General features: G+C 41.8%; 1 protein-coding gene across 10 annotated transcripts in view; it reads left to right on the plus strand.

Annotated features, from left to right (window-relative positions):
• Positions 1-15316, plus strand: part of MSI1 (musashi RNA binding protein 1) — a 52445-nt gene extending 37129 nt beyond the window's left edge. For 4 of the 10 annotated variants that reach the window (XM_069964074.1, XM_069964075.1, XM_069964083.1 and 1 more), the window contains 8 exons: positions 6256-6338; positions 6874-6991; positions 7637-7717; positions 8011-8067; positions 10099-10155; positions 11334-11488; positions 11735-11796; positions 14108-15316. In XM_069964074.1, coding sequence (XP_069820175.1) covers positions 6256-6338; positions 6874-6991; positions 7637-7717; positions 8011-8067; positions 10099-10155; positions 11334-11488; positions 11735-11776 — 593 coding nt within the window. In that variant the 3' untranslated portion in view covers positions 11777-11796; positions 14108-15316. The remainder of the gene's footprint in view (positions 1-6255; positions 6339-6873; positions 6992-7636; positions 7718-8010; positions 8068-10098; positions 10156-11333; positions 11489-11734; positions 11797-14107) is intronic. The other 6 variants (XM_069964076.1, XM_069964077.1, XM_069964078.1 and 3 more) reach the window with 3 other exon arrangements.
• Positions 15317-19941: the final 4625 nt, after the last annotated feature.

A 19941-nucleotide genomic window follows, 5' to 3' on the forward strand; every position in this document is an offset into this window, starting at 1 on the left:
GAGGGTTTTTTTTCTGCCAACAATCTTCTATGTTTCTATGTGTCTTAGGACAGCTTTGTTGTGTATATGGTACAGGTTATGGTTTGCTGAAGTTCCTAACAAATAGGTAGAAACATATAGGTTCCTAACAAATAGGTAGAAACTTCACTGTAGTTTCTAATTCTCGCACAGGTTAGTAAAGCCTGTCGGATATCATAAGTTTTAGACAGTCTCCAGCCTATTCTATAGTGATCAGTCCAGTTTGTAAGTATCACTATGTTGTTCTGAGATCACACATGCTGGGATATCGGACTCTTGCCAAGAGCTGACTGTGATAGAGCACCATGTACAAGCAACTTAAAGGGTTTGTCATAACGTCAGCTTTGTCCATACACACTGTTAGGGAATTGGATGTCAGGGAGGAGGCTCTTAAGGGTGTGTTCACACCTACAGGATCCGCAACAGATCTGCAGCAGATCCAGAGCAGATTTAATGGTGCAGATTTGATGCTGTGTCCAGTTATTTAGATCAGTTTTGTTGCGGATCGGCTGCGGATCCGCAGCAGAAAATCAGCTGCGCATCCGGTAAGTGTGAACGTACCCTAAAGGGGAGTAATTAGATGGCTACAGAAGCGTGTCGGAGGGGGGCGGGGGTGTTACTGAGAGTCATATTCACAGCGACTAATCGACCACTACTGCGGATTCAGTCAAGGGGGGGGGGGGTCTTTAGAAAAGAGACAGCCCCTGAATTCTGCTTTCTTTAGGCTGCCATATTTTTTTTTTATTTAGATCCAGTTGCTCTTATCCATGTAAATGAACAATTACACGTGGATAAGAGCAACTGGTTCTAAAAAGAAAATTAAAGTCTATAGGTTTGTCAGCACGCCCTAGAAAAGATGGGGTCATACTTATATATTAGAGATTGCAATAGCCAACAGTGCATTTTTTTTTTAAACTACTAGAAAAATCTGACTTAAGAATAAGGCCCTGAAGGGGTGAAATCGTGTACTGGGCAATCCCATGTGCGGAAACGGAGAAACTTTCCAACAATCTCTCATTTGAATGACACAATCCATCCACTTGATTTGTTAAACTTGGTGTTAGACCCTATTACGATGGGCGACTAGACATATGAATTGCTCCTTTCTAAAAGTTCTTAATATTTTTCTATTGTGTACATAGAAAAAGATCAATGGAAAATCGTTATCGGTGGTGCTGGGAGGTGCCCAAGTAGTTACAATAACAATAGACAATGGTGTCTATTGCAGAAGCAGTCGATAAGCAACAATGATGTTATTTGAATGTCTGGGAGAAGTTTTCAAGACAGTCAAGTTGTGCCCGTACACTTTAGATTGTCTGGGTATTGCTCTATACTTTATGGCGAGTGATATAAGGCAAATCTGATATTAAACATATCCTAATGTAGGGTTCTTCAGGTTTTTAGCACCGATTTGTTGAAATGCTTTTGTGAGTGCAGCATGGTGTATTTCTGGTCCTACAGTCAGTGTATTTAGAATTACTCTGGGCAAAATGTCTACACAGTGTTATACCTAAGGGGCACTTCCATTTGCATCAGTGATATGGGGCCTTTATGTACCTTTGTAGGAAATCAGTAGCATAAATAGGGAAAGTATCAACCCATAGTGCTTGAGGCTTTATGTTTAATGACTTAAAGGGTTGTCTGCTTTGGACAACTGATATTGGCTGCCTTCCATATGATGGGGGTCCCCTAATAGGGTATATAACAAATGTTTTGACATGTCAGAGAGACACAAGAAGAGATGCGATCCAGCAGCACCCAGTGTTCTAACGGAAGCGATGCAAGCTGATGGTCACCAATTCCAGTTTAGGTGACCCTAAAAACATAGCAGAAAGAAGTCTCCCAGCTTCAAAGGTGAATCTGTAGAATTCACAAATTTATTGTATCACTTGATAAAGACCCAAGCGGTCGAAATGTTGTGTTTGTACCTGGATCCACAATAAAGTTGTGAATTCTACTGATCCACTTTTGATGCTTCTTTTTGCTACATCAGACATGTCAAAAGTTTGGATGTGTCCGGGTCTGATTGTTCAGTTTCTGACCGATTGTGAGGACAAGTTGGGAGAAGCCATGTGACACTGACCCCGAGTAGTTAGCGGACCACATAGCATGGTCCTCTCTACACTCGTTCTATTGATTGGTCAGGGTCTCTGACATGTGAAAAGTTTTTTATGGTGATAGTTACACTTTAAAGGAAACCTGTCACCCCCCATGCGGGGGTAATGCCCGTCCGATCCTCCCGGTGGAGCACCATATACTCACCCCTTCCCCGAAGTCCCGGTCCTGGACCCAGTCCCGCCGTCGCAATATCGCCGCCGGAAAAAGTGTGCGCACGCTCACCAGAGAAGAGTCCAGAGAAGGGGCCCGTGGAGCCTCAGTCACGAGTTTCAAAACACAGGAATAGCCAGATATCCCTCCTGGGAAGGAAAATCCTTTGCCAAGGGGTGCCTCCCACGTACCAGACCACCCTAATACGTAGCCCCTTAAGTCACACTTGGTTGCGAGTATTGGGAAACAAATAGGATAATACCAGGGTGGCCCCTTTTACATCAAAGTCTAACTCAGTTGTTAGTATTGCGACATGACAAGGGAAATACCAAAGCCAGGTATCCATCCACAGTTTCGGGTTAAGATAATAGGACAGTAAATACTAAAAGGGCAGTATAGATGGACCAAATGTCTTTTTCTGCTGACAATCTTCAATGTTTCTATCTCTATAATGGTCAAATAAAACATCTGTAAGTAGATTGTTTAGAAAACAGAAAGCTATTTGTCAAGGGCTACACGTGTTAGTAAAAAAAAAAAAAAAAATTACCTAGTTAATTTGGGTACATATATACCTGGATGTAATAGACCAGATCAGTTGCCCCATAGGCTGGAATAGGACATGGTGCCAGACCTATGGGACACCCAGCATAGTTGCCCTATGCTGTGGTTGCATCAGATAAAAAAAGTGCTTCATGCAATGTTTTTTCTTATGTTGTTTTTTATGAATGTGTAGAAATGTACAGTATAACAAGGGACTGTGGTCAATCAGCCTTAAGAATCATATTATAATACTAGAAAGTGTGGCCCGCTTTTCTGAGTGTATTATACTATAGGTTATACCATATGCTATCCTATGTAGTATACGCAGTCTATTACAGCATATTAGTATGGGAAGCTGGAGACGTCATGATAAGTGTTAAACCAGCTAAGTTGCCATAAATTCCCCCCGTTCCCAGTTTGCTGCATGCTATGTATTAGTGATCGGATTGCATTAATTCACAGCTATATAGTGGTTTATAAAACAGGACTGTTAAAGCCAGGGATTGGGAGACGTGCCAGGAACAAGAGTTGACTAGCGAATTGTGTGTGTGAGCCATGTCTCATGTTGAGGTAGAAAATAGTTGAAAAGTTTGAAATCCTCTTTTAGATGTAGGAATGTATGAAATGTTCCAAGATAAAATATTCAGCACTGGACCTGAGCACTCGGCAATGCTCTGAATTCAGGGAGAGTTGTGTCTCCGCTAAAGCGTATAATGGTGCCATTGTTTCTTACAGCAGAAGGTTCTGCTACAGTTCCATATGCCGAGCGCTTGTCACAATGACTGGTCTGCACAGTGAACCCTGATCACTTATGATACTTGTGCTACACGATTGTCCACTCCGCACAGATCAGAGAAGTCAGCCTAGGTGTAGGGTGGGAAGAAAGAGGCCGAAATGTCAAGTATAACTCCGAACTTCAGTTCAATTACCGTAGATCTCTCCACATCTATAAGATTCCTTTAAGACACAGCCATTTAGTGGCAACCTTAATTATACCCCCTTATACTATCTAAATACTTATACTATGTAAACTCTTATACTGCTGTATTGGGTAAATGCCTAATATTGGAGGATAGTAAAGGGGTTAATTTCCTTGTGGTCCTTCATTTTCAGTCTGCAACCATTTATCTGGCCGTTCACATTGTTTCCTGCTGGATGCTGTTATAATGGTTTATCTCCACATTGGGAATTTATCACTTGTCCCCATCAATGACTTGGACTGGGAGTCTGAATGGCCCAACAGTCTAACATATGCCCTGTACTTCAGTGTCTGAGGAGCTGACAAAAACAGCTGGACTTGATGGTCTCCCCATCCAAGCTCAACCATTGTACCATCATTTTTTTTTTTAGTCTTTATTCCTTTATACAAAACACAAAGACCTTATACATAAACAATGAATATATCAAAATGACCATCATATTACATAATGCAATCATACATATAAATATACATACAATTTATCTTGTACAATTGACTTCCCCTATACCCCCTTCAACCAACCACCCACCCACACACACCCGATCAACTGAGAAGGAAATAAGGAAAAACATATATATAAACAAGTAACTTACATAGAACTACAAAACAACTTATGCCAGACCAGGTGGAATTTACATAGACGGTTTTTCTTGCCAAACATACTCATACTTTATGTGGGAGACCATGTTCTTCCACACCGCGATCAAGAATGCAGAGGGTGCCAACCAATTCTTCACACAAAATAAACTTTTTACCACTAAGCACTTGTTTTTATGGCACTGTCCCCCAGAATGGCCACTTTCGGCCAAAACTGAGATATTTTGGTGAACCTTAAATCCAATCACTGAGAATACTCCATCCCAAAATTCCTGGAATGCAATACATGTCCACATAATATGTAGCAAATCCACCTGATACCTCCCACATTTGGGGCATTTTGATGATGTTCTGACCTTTATTTTATTCAGGATTAAAGTGGAGTAAATAGCTCCTATGTGTGATTCTGAATTATGTTTGTGAACCTCGTTCAGTGACAACCGGTCAATGTTTTCATAAATGGCCTTCCAGCTCTCAGCCCCTATGACACCAATGTCCTTCTATCACATACTACGCTTCTTGTCGAGTTCACTATATCTGCCATTTATATTCAAGATTTTATGTAAGAGGGATAGACCTCTCCGTGCCTGACCCAACCCCAACAACATATGAAAGATCCCATGGTCACTCACTTTAGGATCCCATCACTTCCAGATCTTTCCTTTTTTTAGTAAAATTATATGTGCTTCTCTCATCGGCAAAGCCCCCCTGCACGGGATTCATTCAATATCACCAGCAGACTGGACAAAACAATACTCGAGAAATGGGCTGACCATAGGGTCCTGGTGGAGTTTTACCTGTGATAGATTCAAGTTCATCTTCCAACTCAACTAGAGTGATGATTCTGTGTAGTTCCTCCCTTACTTTGTCAGCTAACATAGGCGACTTAATTTTCCCCAGAATTTCCTCTAATTGTTCCCCATCACCAGTGTACTCAGAAATATATATTCGAGACCATCCTAACCTGGTAGTGTCGGCATTTGATTACCGATGGCTAAAGAAGTTGCCTGTCTGAAAAACATGGATACAGCCATAGGCTTGATTTCCCTTTATCTGTATTATTTGTATTTTTGTAAAAAAAAACAACAAAAACAAGCTGCAGAATGTTAAAGAGTGAAGCGAGGGCAGTGAGAAAGTAAAGAAATGGAGGACTAGAAAAATAACCCAGTTTGCTGCCACGAAAATTGACACAGTAAAGGAAAAGATTTGGAGCTTTTGTATTTGTAGACTTTACCTGTGCAGTTAAGGCTTTGTTCACACAATGCTGTTATTTTATGTAATTTATAATAATGCTTTTATTTGTATAGCGCACACAGATTCCGCAGCACTTCACATAGTTTTGCTAATTATTGCTTAACGGTTTGTGAACATAGCCTAAAAGTGGAATTGCTCTTCTAGTCTAAACCTTTAGGTTATGTTCACACTGAGTAATATAGGCGGAATTCCGCGGCGGAGCTCTCCACTGCCTCCTCTTCCGTCGCTCTCTGCTCAAAAAATTTAGATGTGGAGCCGCTCGCTCCACAGTGTGCACTGACAGGGTCTTCTGCGGTCGCTATTCAATGAATAGCGGCCACAGAAAACTGACATGTCAGTTGTTTGCGGCGCCGCTAGAGATTCCAGCCGGAGTGTATACTATATGTATACGCTCCGTCCGGGATTCCATACACGGCAAGGTTACGTATATTTTCGTATTAATCACGGCCGTTGTTGCAGTCGGCAACAACAGTCGTACTTTTACAAAAATTTACGTTGTGTAAACATAGCCTCAGTGTGCAACCTTGGGTTTTCCTTGTAGTTTAGATCTGCCAGTCCTAAAGAAAGCTAAACAGTCTGATGTCTGGTTGTGGTTGCAGGATTCGGATTTGTGACCTTCGAAGGGGAAGACATTGTTGAAAAAGTCTGTGAGATTCACTTCCATGAGATCAACAATAAAATGGTAAGTGAGAATTCATCAAACTTTTAAGATCTGTTTGGTAGGTTTATATAGTGAGTAGAGATGAGCGAACCTAGAGCATGCTTGAGTCAATCCGAACCCGAACTTTCGGCATTTGATTAGCGGTGGCTGCTGAAGTTGGATAAAGCCCTAAGGCTATGTGGAAAGCATGGATATAGTCATTGGCTGTATCCATGTTTTCCAGACAACCATAGAGCTTTATCCAAGTTCAGCAGCCCCAGCTAATCAAATGCCGATCGTTCGGGTTCGGATCGACTCGATCTCGAACCCGGTTTGCTCATCTCTAATAGTGAGGTAGGTGACACGCAACAATTAGGGTTCATTACATACATTGGTGACAACTCTACAGTGGCAGCCATATTGTGTGACACCCAGGTTGCAGAAGAAGCTGCTTTTCTTTAAATAATGGTTAAATATTACAAGGAAAAAAAAAACTTTACACAGAAAGGGAAAATTCACAGACTTGCATTTCTATTTTGTGCCATTTGTAAAACTATGTTACCAATTTTATTTTTAGGTTGAATGTAAGAAGGCACAGCCGAAGGAGGTGATGTCACCAACAGGCTCTGTACGGGGACGATCTCGAGTCATGCCATATGGAATGGATGCCTTCATGTTGGGAATTGGCATGCTAGGTAATTGTAGATGGCGATTCAAGTACATTGAATGGTTTAGCTGGGCAACACTGCTTCCCTCTACAGGTCATCAGTGGTTACTGCATTTTAGGAGGGAAAAAATAAATAAATATATATATATATATATATATATATATATATATATATATATATAAAATGAATATTTATCTGTTGTGAAAACCATGCATTTCATTCACTACAATTTGACAACTGAAAACTAGGGTGGCTCGGTCCACAGCAAACTTAATTTTTAGGCTATTATATGTGCAAATTCACCCTAAAAATCTAAAAATTCAGTAGTGCAACTAAAATATTTGACCATGTGACCATATTTTTTGAGAGAATGATAGCGGCACAGAGAGCACTACTGAGGTAGCCAGGAGGCTGTTGGGACTATGACTAGCTGGCAGACGGATTGGTATAGGATATGCAGTATGCAATAACCTAAAGGGGTAACCACAGAATGAATATGCAGCTGCTACATGAGGTCATATATACTATATGTACTTTTGACACATCCGTGTCTAGTAGTAGAACTAGCATTCTACACTGTAATACATTAGTTTCCACCATCAAGCACATACCCATATAATCCTTTCTAAAGGGATCTCTTATTGTTTGCTTTGTTAATTTTTATTTTTTTAGGATATCCTGGTTTTCAAGCAGCTACTTATGCCAGTCGCAGCTACACAGGCATTGCACCAGGGTATACTTACCAGTTCCCAGGTAAATCAAATGTCCCCTTTAATACATATCTAGTTTTTACATTTCTTTAATGTGCATGTTGCTTCCCTGCTGAGGACTTGTGTGGACTAATGGTGGCAGATTAGTGTTACGGCTTCACTGCTTTTGTCAGTTCACATGTCCATTCAAGGACTGGGAGCGTCACCAATGATTTTATATTGACTGATTTTCATTGGCACTGGGTGGTTTTTGGTCAACTATTCCATACTCATTGCCAGTCACCTCTGTAGGCTGAGCTTCTAGCCATTCCTAAGCTGTTTCACGTTTCGTTTTAGAATTTCGAGTAGAGAGAACCCCTCTCCCGGGCACCCCCGTCCTCCCAGAACTAACAGGTCAGTCCCATTAACTTCCTAAACCTCACCATTGAGGAGAACAGCATAAGCAGAGTGTGAGCTGGTGCCAGCCCTGCTCTGTGGGTAATGTGGACTGCATCTGGCACCTTACTTTTAGCAGGATAAGGCATCATTTTGTCCACGACGTTTTATTAGATGTTCCATGTAACATACAGGTGCTCACAATAGTACTCTTCCTTGTTTAGGTGGGGAGACATGCGGAATGGTATTTTCCTCCATTTCTTCTTTTTTTCTTTTCTTTATTGAACATTGTGACCTTGTGGCCTTCTCATTGTGACCTTGTGTCAGCGAGTGGTTACCTTTCTCTGCATCTGCTGTGCCTCCTCCTCCAGGAGCTGATATGTGCACATACACTCTGTTGTCTCCTGCTACAATTTAGCAAAATAGAATAATTTTATACTCCTTCCTGTGTGTTCTTTATTACTAAAACTACAACTCCCATCATGCCTGGACAGCCAGAGCTTTAGCTTCGGCTGTCCAGGCATGATGGGAATTGTAGTTTTGCAGCAGCTGGAGGGCCGAAGTTTCTCCATCCCTGCTATAAGGCCGTAGGCTGGGTTCACATTGCGATTTTGCTGTCTGTTTTATGGATTCGTTTTCAAATGTTTACTTTTAACGTGCAGGAAAACGCGGCCAGCCTTATTTTTGTGTATGCTAAAAAAAGGATCCATTTCGATCTGTTTTTAATGGAAAATGGATCCTGAAGGATGGCTTACAACTACAGTACATCCACTTTTACCATCAGGTTTTTTTTTTACCATAAAACAGATATGTTAAACAGAGAGCAAAAAAAATACAGTGTGAACCTAGATTTAGATAATAAAGATATAATCTATTGTTTAAAGGGAACCCTTCACCATTAAAATGCTCCCTAAGCTGTCGACATCATGTTATAGAGCAGGAGGAGCTGAGCGGATCGATATATATCTTTATGGGAAAAGATTTAGTATATTGATTGAAATCTTTGATGATTCCATGCCAAAGAGTCCTGTCCATGGAGTGACACCGCCCACTGGACTCCTTACACAGAATGAGCAGGGATTTTAATCAACATGTTACAGGTTATACTGAATCTTTTACCACAAAGATATATATCAATCTGCTCAGCTCTTCCTGCTCTATAACATGATGGTGATAGATACATAGCATTGTTTTGGTGACAGGTTCCCTTTAAATAAGAAAAGTATACTGAAACTAGAAATTCAGCTTTGACTATACTTTTAAGGCTATGTTCCCCCTTAGGGAACATATCGGGGGGAAAGCGGCCACCTTATTATATAGACAGCCGCTAATAAAGAATGTGATCTTTATTAGCGTCCGTCTATTTAACAAGACAGCTGTGTTTGATGTGAGAACATAGCCATAACCTGGTGCAGTCTGTGTGTCCAGCAGCTCCTTAGTATGCTTTCATACACCGGAATGGGGCTGAGACATGACTTTTTTATTTATTTGCTTAGAGTGAGCCAGTGTATAAAAAATGGCTATAAATCCAATGTTGGAATTACAGCAGTTTTTTTTTTAAATAAAATGTGTGCACTGTCCATAGACTTTAATAGAATATGGCAGGTTTTCTTTTATACCTATTTTACATCATTCATGTTACAGTGTGTGAATTTTGCCTAAAAGTTTTAAGTCTGCTAACACATCCAATACTGAATTTTCTATTTTTGTAGCTGATTTTCATAACATGAAGGCTGTCCCCACATAAGTCTACTTAACTGTTACATTAACACCCCCTCCCCAGTACACGAGACCTTTATGCTCTTTGTGAAAAGGTTTGTTTCCAGAGCTGAAATCACCATTGTATAGGTCTGTGCATTGTGCTGCATGTTCCATGACTGTCTGCTGACTAGAGCCGTGTTTATTCCTCTGATGGCATCATACTATCTTGCATGTCTTTAAGAAGAAACACTTATTGTACATCTTGACGTCGGTTTTAGCTTTGCTGATCTTTCGTTACCAACTATATTCGCAGGTGTATTCTAAGTGTAGCCATCTTTTGTTTTTCAGCAATTCCATTGACTGCATATGGGCCAGTAGCGGCAGCAGCTGCAGCTGTGGTGAGAGGTAACCAGTCTTTTATGAATGCATTGAACACAGTTACATTATAGAAAATGACGGGTCAGTTATAGAAAATATTTAGTCTCTACTGTAAATGATATGTCTTAGTTTGCATTTATGCTTAGGGTTTGGGGTACGTTCACACGTACCGACTCGCATCAGAAATCTCGCTGCGAGTTTTGCAGCGAGATCCGCTACGAGTCAAGGTCCCAGCAGGTCCCAGTACTACATACTCGCAGCAGTAGTATGTAATGCAGCCGCCCCCTTAATCCCTTCTGCTGCCGCTCGGCTCCCCCACTGTCTGTATATACATTACCTCTCTCCTTGCCGCACAGGGTCCCGGCGTCCTGCTCTCCCGCCCAGCCAATCAGTGTGTTGCCAAGCCGCAGCCACTGATTGGCGGCATGGGAGAGCAGGATGCCGGGACCCTGTGCAGCAAGGAGAGAGGTAATGTATATACAGACAGCGGGGGAGCCAAACGGCAGCAGAAGGGGTTAAGGGGGCGGCTGCATTACAGTCTTTCAGACCGCTGCGAGTATGTATTGACAGGGGCCTGCCAGGACCTTGACTCGTAGCGGATCATGCTGCAAAACTCGCAGCGAGATTTCCACTGCGAGTCGGTACGTGTGAACATACCCTAAAGGGGTACTCCAGCAACAACAAAAAAATCTTTCAAATCAGCTCGTGCCAGAAAGTAAGTTTTAAGTAAGTTTTGTAATTTACTTCTAATTAAAAATCTCATGTTTTCCAGTACTTATCAGCTGCAGGAAGTGGCATATTCTTTCCAGTCTGGAGAGTAGGAGAGGTTTTCTATGGGGATTAGATTTGACATGGACAGAGGTGGAAGCAGAGAGCACTGTATCAGACTGGAAAGAATACACCACTTCCTGCAGAACATAAAGCAGCTGATAAGTACTGGAAGACTGGAGATTTTTTAATAGAAGTAAATTACAAATCTTTGGCACTTTCTGACACCAGTTGATTAGAAAAAAAAAGTACCCCTTTAATGGACAACAATTTAAAGTTTTTAGCATCATTACAAATGGGGTGAGATGTGGGCAGGGGGCACAACACATGTCTAGATTGCTTGCTGGGTTTGTCTAGATTTCAGGTGGAGGGGACAGAGCTGGGGACAGAGTGTAGGGGGCTGTCTGTAAGATCTACTTTTTTACTTTGTAAACAAGGCTCCACTCCAACCCGCACAGGGGGTTTTCTGGGAACTAGCAGCCCAGGGCCAATGGCAGAACTATATGGAGCAGCCAATCAAGAATCGGCAGTCAGCAGCTACATCAGCGCAGCAAGTCCAGCACCAAGCACTGGCTTTGGACACAGCCTTGGGGTAAGTAGTTCGTAAGAAAGGATTAGTAGATATAGTAGAAGATATAAGCTGAAGTATGGACTATGTCACAGCAGTGGGGCTTAGACAACATGGCGGAGCTCATGAGCGCTCTCTAAAAATAAACAAAGGAAGCCCTGGTAAAGCCAGCAATAGTCGCATTATATTTAGAGTGATTTTTGGAAAGTTCTTGTCAGTACAAGTGTATACCAGTATTGTCTCTTATTCATGAGGGCTTTCTTTCCTCAGGGTCCCCTGATTGCCACGGCTTTCACTAATGGATACCACTGAATTCACAGGTCACAGTGGAGGTTAGTAGATGTATTTTATAGTCACAGGGTACTATTACAGACATGGAGGGGGGGGGGGGGGGCGCGGAGAGCTGTAGCGGGGCGCGGTAGCCCATAAGAGAGTGACGGTCTGCTGCCACTACTCCTATTACGCAAAGGCGATGGCCGGTGCTATTGTTATCGTCATTTTGGTTCATGTTTTAAAACTTTGGGGGAGATTTATCAAACTGGTGTAAAGTAGAATTGTCTCAGTTGCCCCTAGCAACCAATCAGATTCCACCTTTCATTTTCCAAAGAGTCTGTGAGGAATGAAAAGTGGATTCCGATTGGTTGCTAGGGGCGACTGAGCCAGATTCACTTTACACCATGTTTGATAAATCTCCCCCTATGTGTAATAGTAGCCATATAGACAAGGTTCTGCTACTGCTTTAAAGGGTTAATCCGTCTCTGTGTCATACTCGATGGTTATAGTAGTCAAGAGGGCGAATAGTACAAACTCTGTACTGTATTGTATTGTTATTTCCGTTTGAGTCCCCAGTTTTAGACATAGAGGTGAGACCTGCGCCTATCGCATGTTGCATAGTCTGGGTGAGATGGGAATGTCCTTTTATCTAGAAGTGATAAAACTCCTCGGTCTACTGTCCATGTCTCAGTTATTCTGTATGAGATCCCCAGGCAGAGCACACTGACCTTGAAAAGGACGTTTTGTGACTTTATGCTTTTCTAAGACTTTAGTAGATGACATATTTGGTGAAATGAACACGAACAACTGTAACAGTTTAGTATCACACGTAAAGGGAAGCTGCCACCTTGGTTTCTCAATTAAGTACAAGCACTTTTTTACGAAAGGCCACACCAATTGGAACTGTCGGCTGTAATAGATCAGTATATATATATATATATATATATATATATATATATATATATGTGTGTGTGTATATGTATGTATATATATATATATATATATATATATGATAAGGGGGTGCTCTACAATTACTGAAAGGTCATTAAAGGAGAACTCCAGGTAGGACACTTTTTTCAATATGCCCGGCTAGGGATGGAGGTAAAAACAATACCATGCACTTACCTTCCTGGCTCCGGCGCTGACGCCTGCTGTCCGCTACTCCTGTCCCCAGCTGCTTCGTGGTGGTGAAATGGGACCTGAGATGTGACATGGAAGGTGCGCTCAGCCATTCAGCGGCTGTGGGGGTGTCGTGCTTCTGGCACTGAATGGTTGAGAGGGCCTGCCTTGTCTCATCCCGGGTCCCTTTTCACCTCCATGAAGTGCCCAAGGACTGGAGCGGTGGACAGCAGGTGTCAGCGCTGAAGCTGGGGAGGTTAGTAGATGTTATTGCTTTCACCCAACCTCTTCTTGGCATGTTGGAAAAAAGGAGCCTGTCTGGAGTTTTCCTTTAAGGGACTTGTCTCATATAAAAAAACAACAGAATGACGTAGTATGGGTCATCCAAGCAGTTGCTAACCTTAGTGACGCCATCACTTTGCACTGCCCCTAACCTAACTAAAGCCAACCAATCTACCATTACAGGTATAGAAACATGAATGATTTTCGTCAGAAAAAGACCACCCGGTCCATCTAGTCTGTTCTCTTAGTATTTCCTTTCTTATTTTCTTAAAGGGGTTATCCAGCGCTACAAAAACATGGCCACTTTCTTCCAGAGACAGCCCCACTCTTGTCTCCAGCTTGGGCGGGGTTTTGCTGCTCAGTTCCATTGAAGTAAATGGAGCTTAATTGCAAACCGCACCTGAGCTGGAGACAAGAGTCGTGTTGTCTTTGAAAGAAAGTGGCCATATTTTTGTAGCGCTGGATAACCCCTTTAAGATAGATAAATGTCTAGATAATTAAAGGGGTTGTCTACAGTTAAACAATTTTTAATACATTACTGCTGTCATATAGAAAACAATAAATATACTTATCTCTCCACACTCCCCCAGCATCCCCCGCTAACTGCTGCACCTCAACTTCCTAGAAGAACTCGTCTCAGGAGTGACATCCCGCTTAGCCAATCACTGGCCTTGGAGCTGCCCTGTCTCAGTCAGTGATTGGCTGATTGAACTGTCAATCCCGAGACGAGTTTGTTTAGGAAGTGGAGGTGCTGCAGTCAGCAGGGGACACTGGGGGAGTGCGGAGAGGTAAGTATAAGATGTTTTCTGTATATCTTGTTTGTTGTTGTTTTTTTTTTAATTCTGAATTTATTGAATTTTTTAAATTTAAAGAACAATCCGGACAACCCCTTTTAATGTCTGATAGATAATCCCTTTATTATGACATACTTTGCTGCTTTCCTAATGGATTGTCATATTGTGTTTGCAGGTTCCAGTTTGGAAGCTATTCATGTCCGTGACTCTGTCCCTCTCCTCTGAGATTGTCAGACGGCCACACGCCACCTTGTGTTCAAGCGGAGTAACTGGTGCCTCCTGCATAACTTTCCCTTCTCCCCAGGACGTTTTATTTATTTTTATTTTTTTCTCTCTCTCTCTCTTTCTTATTTCATGTCTGTCTTGTTTTTTTCTCTTCTTAGTTTTGTGTTTTCATGATAGATGTCAGGAAAACATTTCTCATGACTTTAGATAGTTTTGTTCTGGTGGGATGCAGGGGAAATTCTGGTACCACATGCTGAAGGGAGGGGATGGTATTTTAAGTCCGGCTGTCTGGGGAATGTGTTTTGTTTATTTTTAACTAAAAAAAAAAATATTTTTTATGTAAATTTCGGCTTTTATGACATGGAGTGGACAATGCACAAGAACAAGACAAATGTATATTTTGCTAAATGAGAAACTATTTGTAGAACAGAAATTATTTTAATTTTCTCAAAAACTGGGTTGAATTTTTTTTTTCTCTGTAAAATATGTAAATATTGCAGACTGATCGTTCTGCCACCTCCAGGTCTTCTCTGGTCCCGGCTTCTCCTTCGCCAATTTGGGTCCATACTTTAGCAATATTTTCCTAAAACCTGGAAGGATTGACAGGTTTTTTTTTTTATAAACTTTTTACTACAACTAAGTTCTGTCCACTGGAATAAGCTGAGGTGTTTTCAGCGCAGGAGAACGCTGAACCCCAGCATTATCCTCAGTACAAGTTAACTCTTTCTTTGCCGCACATTTTATTATTGCAGAGGATATTAGGAACATGGCAGGATATAACAAAACACGGAACTGATTGTTCGGCCGATCTACTGTACGTTGATTGAGCCATGTCAGTTAGGCAGAGTCTTGAGGTTTATCCACCAGGGCCGTATTTGCAAGAGCAGAAAATCTTGGTGATTTCAGGTGTCTCCAAACACTTAAAATGTTGGTACGTTGCTATAAGCAGGAAATAAAATCATTGCATTCCAAAAAAAGAAAATTTTTGGGTGTTTTGTAACTGTCTCCTTCTGCAAAGATAGTGATTGTATAGGAAGAGTTAATTCTGAACAGAGGAAAAATACAATGCTGTATTGCAAGTTCAAAGCAATAATATTTGTTACGGCAACTGGAATTTTTTTTTAAGATAGTTACAAAAAAAAATAAATGATGAATTTTACCTGCTGTGTTGTTGTTTTTTCTTTTCGTCCTGATTGGTTTTGAAGATTTCATGTACAGTCGGTTTTCAGTTTGTTTGTCTGTCTGTCTGTCCATTTAGGTCCAATAAGCTAGAGGAAGCTCTTTAATTGGAGTTTTTTACATATCCAGAAGGAAAGGATGGAGCGTTAGAGATGAGTAAACATCGAGCACCCTTGGGTTTGTCTGAACCGTAACTCTCGGCATTTGATTAAAGGAGAAGTCTGGCGAAATTTTTTATTAAAGTATTGTATTGCCCCCCAAAAGTTATAAAAATCACCAATATACACGTATTACGGGAAATGCTTATAAAGTGCCTTTTTTCAGTGCACTTACTACTGCATCATGGCCTTACTTCCTGGATAACATGGTGATGTCACGACCCGACTCCCAGAGCTGTGCAGGCTGTGGCTGCTGGAGAGGATTATAGCAGGGGGATGCTCAGTGTCCCTCCAGTGCCCTGTGTCCCTCAGTGTCCCTCTGCCATTATCCATTCCAGCAGCCACAGCCCGCACAGCTCTGGGAGTCGGGTCGTGACATCATCATGTTATCCAGGAAGTGACATCACTATTTTATCCAGGAAGTGATGCCTTGATGCAGTAGTAAATGCAGGGAAAAAAGCACTTTATTTCCCATAATAAGTGTATATTGGTGATCTGTATAACTTTTGGGGGGCAATATAATACTTTAATAAAGATTTTCGACGGAATTCTTCTTTACACCCTGGAAGTCCTGGAAAACATGGATATGGCATATGGCCTGTGGCTGTATCCTTCATTTCCAGAACGAACCTTAGCATGCTCAAGGTTCACTCATCTCTATAGGCTATGTACACCCTATTCAGTGAATACAATTGGCATTTACATGGCTAAAGCTTCCAATATATAAGTCAAATGTATCCGTAGGCCCCTATTGTCCCAGTGTCCTTTAAGAATTGTACAGTCTACTGCCTGCAGACAGGGATTTTACAATGAAAGCTTGATAATACGTTGAATTCTGTATGGCAGCACTATTACAACAAGGGCAAAGTTAAGAGTGGTGGATATGATTTTATGTGTCTGCTAGAATCTACTTTTAGCAAAGGTGAACCATACAGTTGGATTGGATGCAATAAAAGCAAAGTTGGTCCTAAACAAAAATAAGATGAAGAATGAGAAGTAATACTGATCATCAACAGCTAGATGTCCAAATCAATGAACTGCTTATCTGGGGACTGGAATACCAGACAATAGATGGTATGGGGCCAGATAGGTATATTGGTGTCAACCAGAAACCTCTTCCCCATACATTGTGCATTAGCTGTGCTGGGTTACTGCACCACCTATTCACTTCAATGAGAGCTATGCTGTAGTAACCCAACAGCCACAACACTATCTATGGGGCCGAGGCTTCTGGTTCACATCCGAGTGCCATGGCTTCTCAGGGTCTCAGCACCCTCCCAATCAGCTATTAATGGGCTATCCTGTGGATAAGCCATTGCTACGGTTTCACTGAAAAACCAAATTGATACCAGAAGTAGGTCTATATAACAACACAGCCATTGTGATCCTCTCAGACTTTTGTCAAATATCACTTGGAAGCAATAGGATAAGTCAAAAGAAAATGGATTTCCTACAAGCAAAACAGCATTGAGGAAACACAACTGAATGTGTTTAAATTTACAGAAATTAGATGTTATCGGGTATGCCAAAGACACAGTAAATATACATGTTGCAGGAATATAAATATAACCTATATAATACCTTTGTAGTATACATAATTCTCAGTGTATTGGCCTAAAGAAGCAGTATAACAAAAGGCCTGTAAATCATTAGTGAGGTCTTTTGTGTTGATATACAAGAGGCCTATAAGGCTAGTGAGGGAATGGCTAATATGGGATAAGTGGAAATATTTGGTAAGAATAAATTGATGTATCAGAAAGAAAAGACATAAAGTAGTGATTTGCACTGTCTGGACGCAGCTGTGCTAGTTCAGGGTATGTGCACAATACGGAATTTGGGCAGAAATTTCAAATGGAGTCTCATCTTGAAGTTCCACCTGTCCCATAGGCTCAATGATATTTTGAAGCTCAATCTGCCATCCGCCCAAAGAATTGATATGTCAATTCTTTGGGTGGATGGTGGATTGAGCTTAACCTTTTCACGACCTGGGGTCATTGTTGCATCAATGCCCAGGTCGTTTTAGGATATCAGCTTATGGGATCATAATGATCGCCTTGTCCTGCACCATAACCTTACGGCTTGTCTTTCTTCGTGTTGCAATTTCAATGTTTTGAAGGGGAAAATCACACCAGTCCTACACCCGGGATAGTGAAAGGTGGCATAATGTACATTAACCGAACCCGGCTAGTCATTATTCTAGGTATGCTAACAGTTCAGCACTACATTAATTTGGTGGTGGAACCAGTGGTAAGGTGTTACTCTGAAGTGTCCCAGGAGCCATTTTTCAAAATGGCACCAGTCAATACTTTCCTCAAGTTACTGTGAGCGTGCATGGCTTAAAGGGAATCTGTTACTAGGTTTATGTTGCCTTAAATGAGAGCAGCATAAACTAGTGATATAAATGCTGAACAGATCAGTGTATTACTTACATCATTCTGTTCATTCGTTCCCCTAATATGCAGGAGAATAAGATTCTTGTCACATCCCTCCTCCCCCCTCCAGCTGCTGATTGACAGTTGACTGCCTATACACAGCATGGATAGATAACTGCCAATCAGTAACTGGTGGGTGGAGTTTTCTGCTTCTAATAAATATCCAGGACTACTGAGCTCATGCACATAATGGAGAGGACTACTTATTGTCCATGTTATTCAGGTTGGATATCTCTGGATTAGCTGCACAGAACAAAGTAAGTGATACATCATTCTGTCCAGCTTCTCTGTTACTAGTTTATGCTACCCTTATGTAGAACTACATAAACCTGCTGACAGAGTCTCTTTAAACATGCTACTATGGCATGCGGTGTCTCCCATTGAGCACATCTGGGACGTCATTAGGCAAATGTACAAAGCGGATCGAGAACATTCCTCCTACAACCATTGATAACCTCACTGGTAGCGTGCCAAGAGGTGTCGATGCCTTCATTTTTGTGCATGTCACTCTTACTCAATACTGAATATTTTCTTTACGTTTTTTCATCATTTCCCTATCAATAACGTGTCTAACAACCCTGTTTCTTCCTCCATTTCATGACTTTTCCTTCTCGGCGTTGCAATTTTAGTACCCACAGCCTGCTCATATGTACCATATCATATACCAACTACTCACTCGGTTTATACACCTGTGAGCCTCCCTGACATGTTTATGTTTATTTGCTATATTAACGGCCCTCTTTTTGCTTATTCTACCATATGTTGTGTACCCTTTGCTTTGGACACATATTTTGTATACCTCCGCCCTTCTTCTGCCTTTTGTTTATCAGTATATTTACTGCATCTTTCAATAACTGACGACTCTTCTTTTCTATAAATTTAATTTAAATCATATGTTGTGGATTAGTAACGAACAAGGAGGTCATAAGCAAAGACCACCACTCAGAACAGCTGGTTTGCAGATTAGATTCTCCAGTAATACCATTTCTAACCAGATCTAACTATAGACAAAAATAGAACAGAGCCTAAGAATAGAGCCTGTATCTTGCTAACAGGGGCTAGCATGCTGTTTAAGGGGGGGGGGGGGAGGGGCGGCAGGGCAGGCGGCAGCACATGGTGAGCAAGGGCCCCGGGTGCTGCGTCTGGCTCTTTAACTGTGAGTGTGCATAAGGAGCACTCATAGTTAAATGATGCAGCGCTGTTCTTGACAGAGCTAGGAGCCATAGGCTCCCCACCCTGCTAATCACTGTAGTGGCTGGGGGAAGCATTCTGAGACACACACTGGAGAAATGCAGCACTGCAGCTTGGTGAGTATGGGGGATGGATAACACAAGGGGGCCATTTGTAAGGGGGACAACACAGGGGTCATCTATAAGGGGCATCTATAAGGAGGCAATTCATAAGGAGGACAACACAGAGGAGGCATTTATAAGGGGCACTACACAGAGGGGGACAACGATGGAGCCATCTAAAAGGGGAACTACACAGAGGGAGCATCTATGAAGGGGACTAGGGGGCATCAATAAGTGGAACTACAAAGGGGCCATCTATAAGGGGAGCTACACTGGGGGGGTGTATACAATATGGCATGTACAGAGGGAGGACATCAACTATAATGGACTACACAGAGGGGTCATCTAAAAGGGGACAACACAGAGGGGGCCATACACTATAGGGCAGGGATAGGGAACCTTGACTCTCCAGCTGTTGCAAAACTACAGCTTTAGCTTTGACTGTCCACACATGATGGGAGTTGTAGTTTTGCAACAGCTGGAGAGCAGAGGTTCCCTACCCTTGATATAGGGGATGCATAGAGGTTGACTTCTACTATAAAGGGACTACACAGAGGGGGGCTCTCTACTCTTGGAGATGCACATGGGACCATCTATATGAAAGACTGAACAAGGGACCATCACGCACATATACTACAAAGAGTCAGGGCTACTGAAAGAGGGCTTAAAGGGGCCAATACAGATATGCAGTTTGTAGAAAGATGAGGATGGTGCCAGAGTGAG

The sequence above is a fragment of the Dendropsophus ebraccatus genome, chromosome 3 (assembly GCF_027789765.1).
Source record: "Dendropsophus ebraccatus isolate aDenEbr1 chromosome 3, aDenEbr1.pat, whole genome shotgun sequence".
In the NCBI taxonomy this organism is placed as follows: domain Eukaryota; kingdom Metazoa; phylum Chordata; class Amphibia; order Anura; family Hylidae; genus Dendropsophus; species Dendropsophus ebraccatus.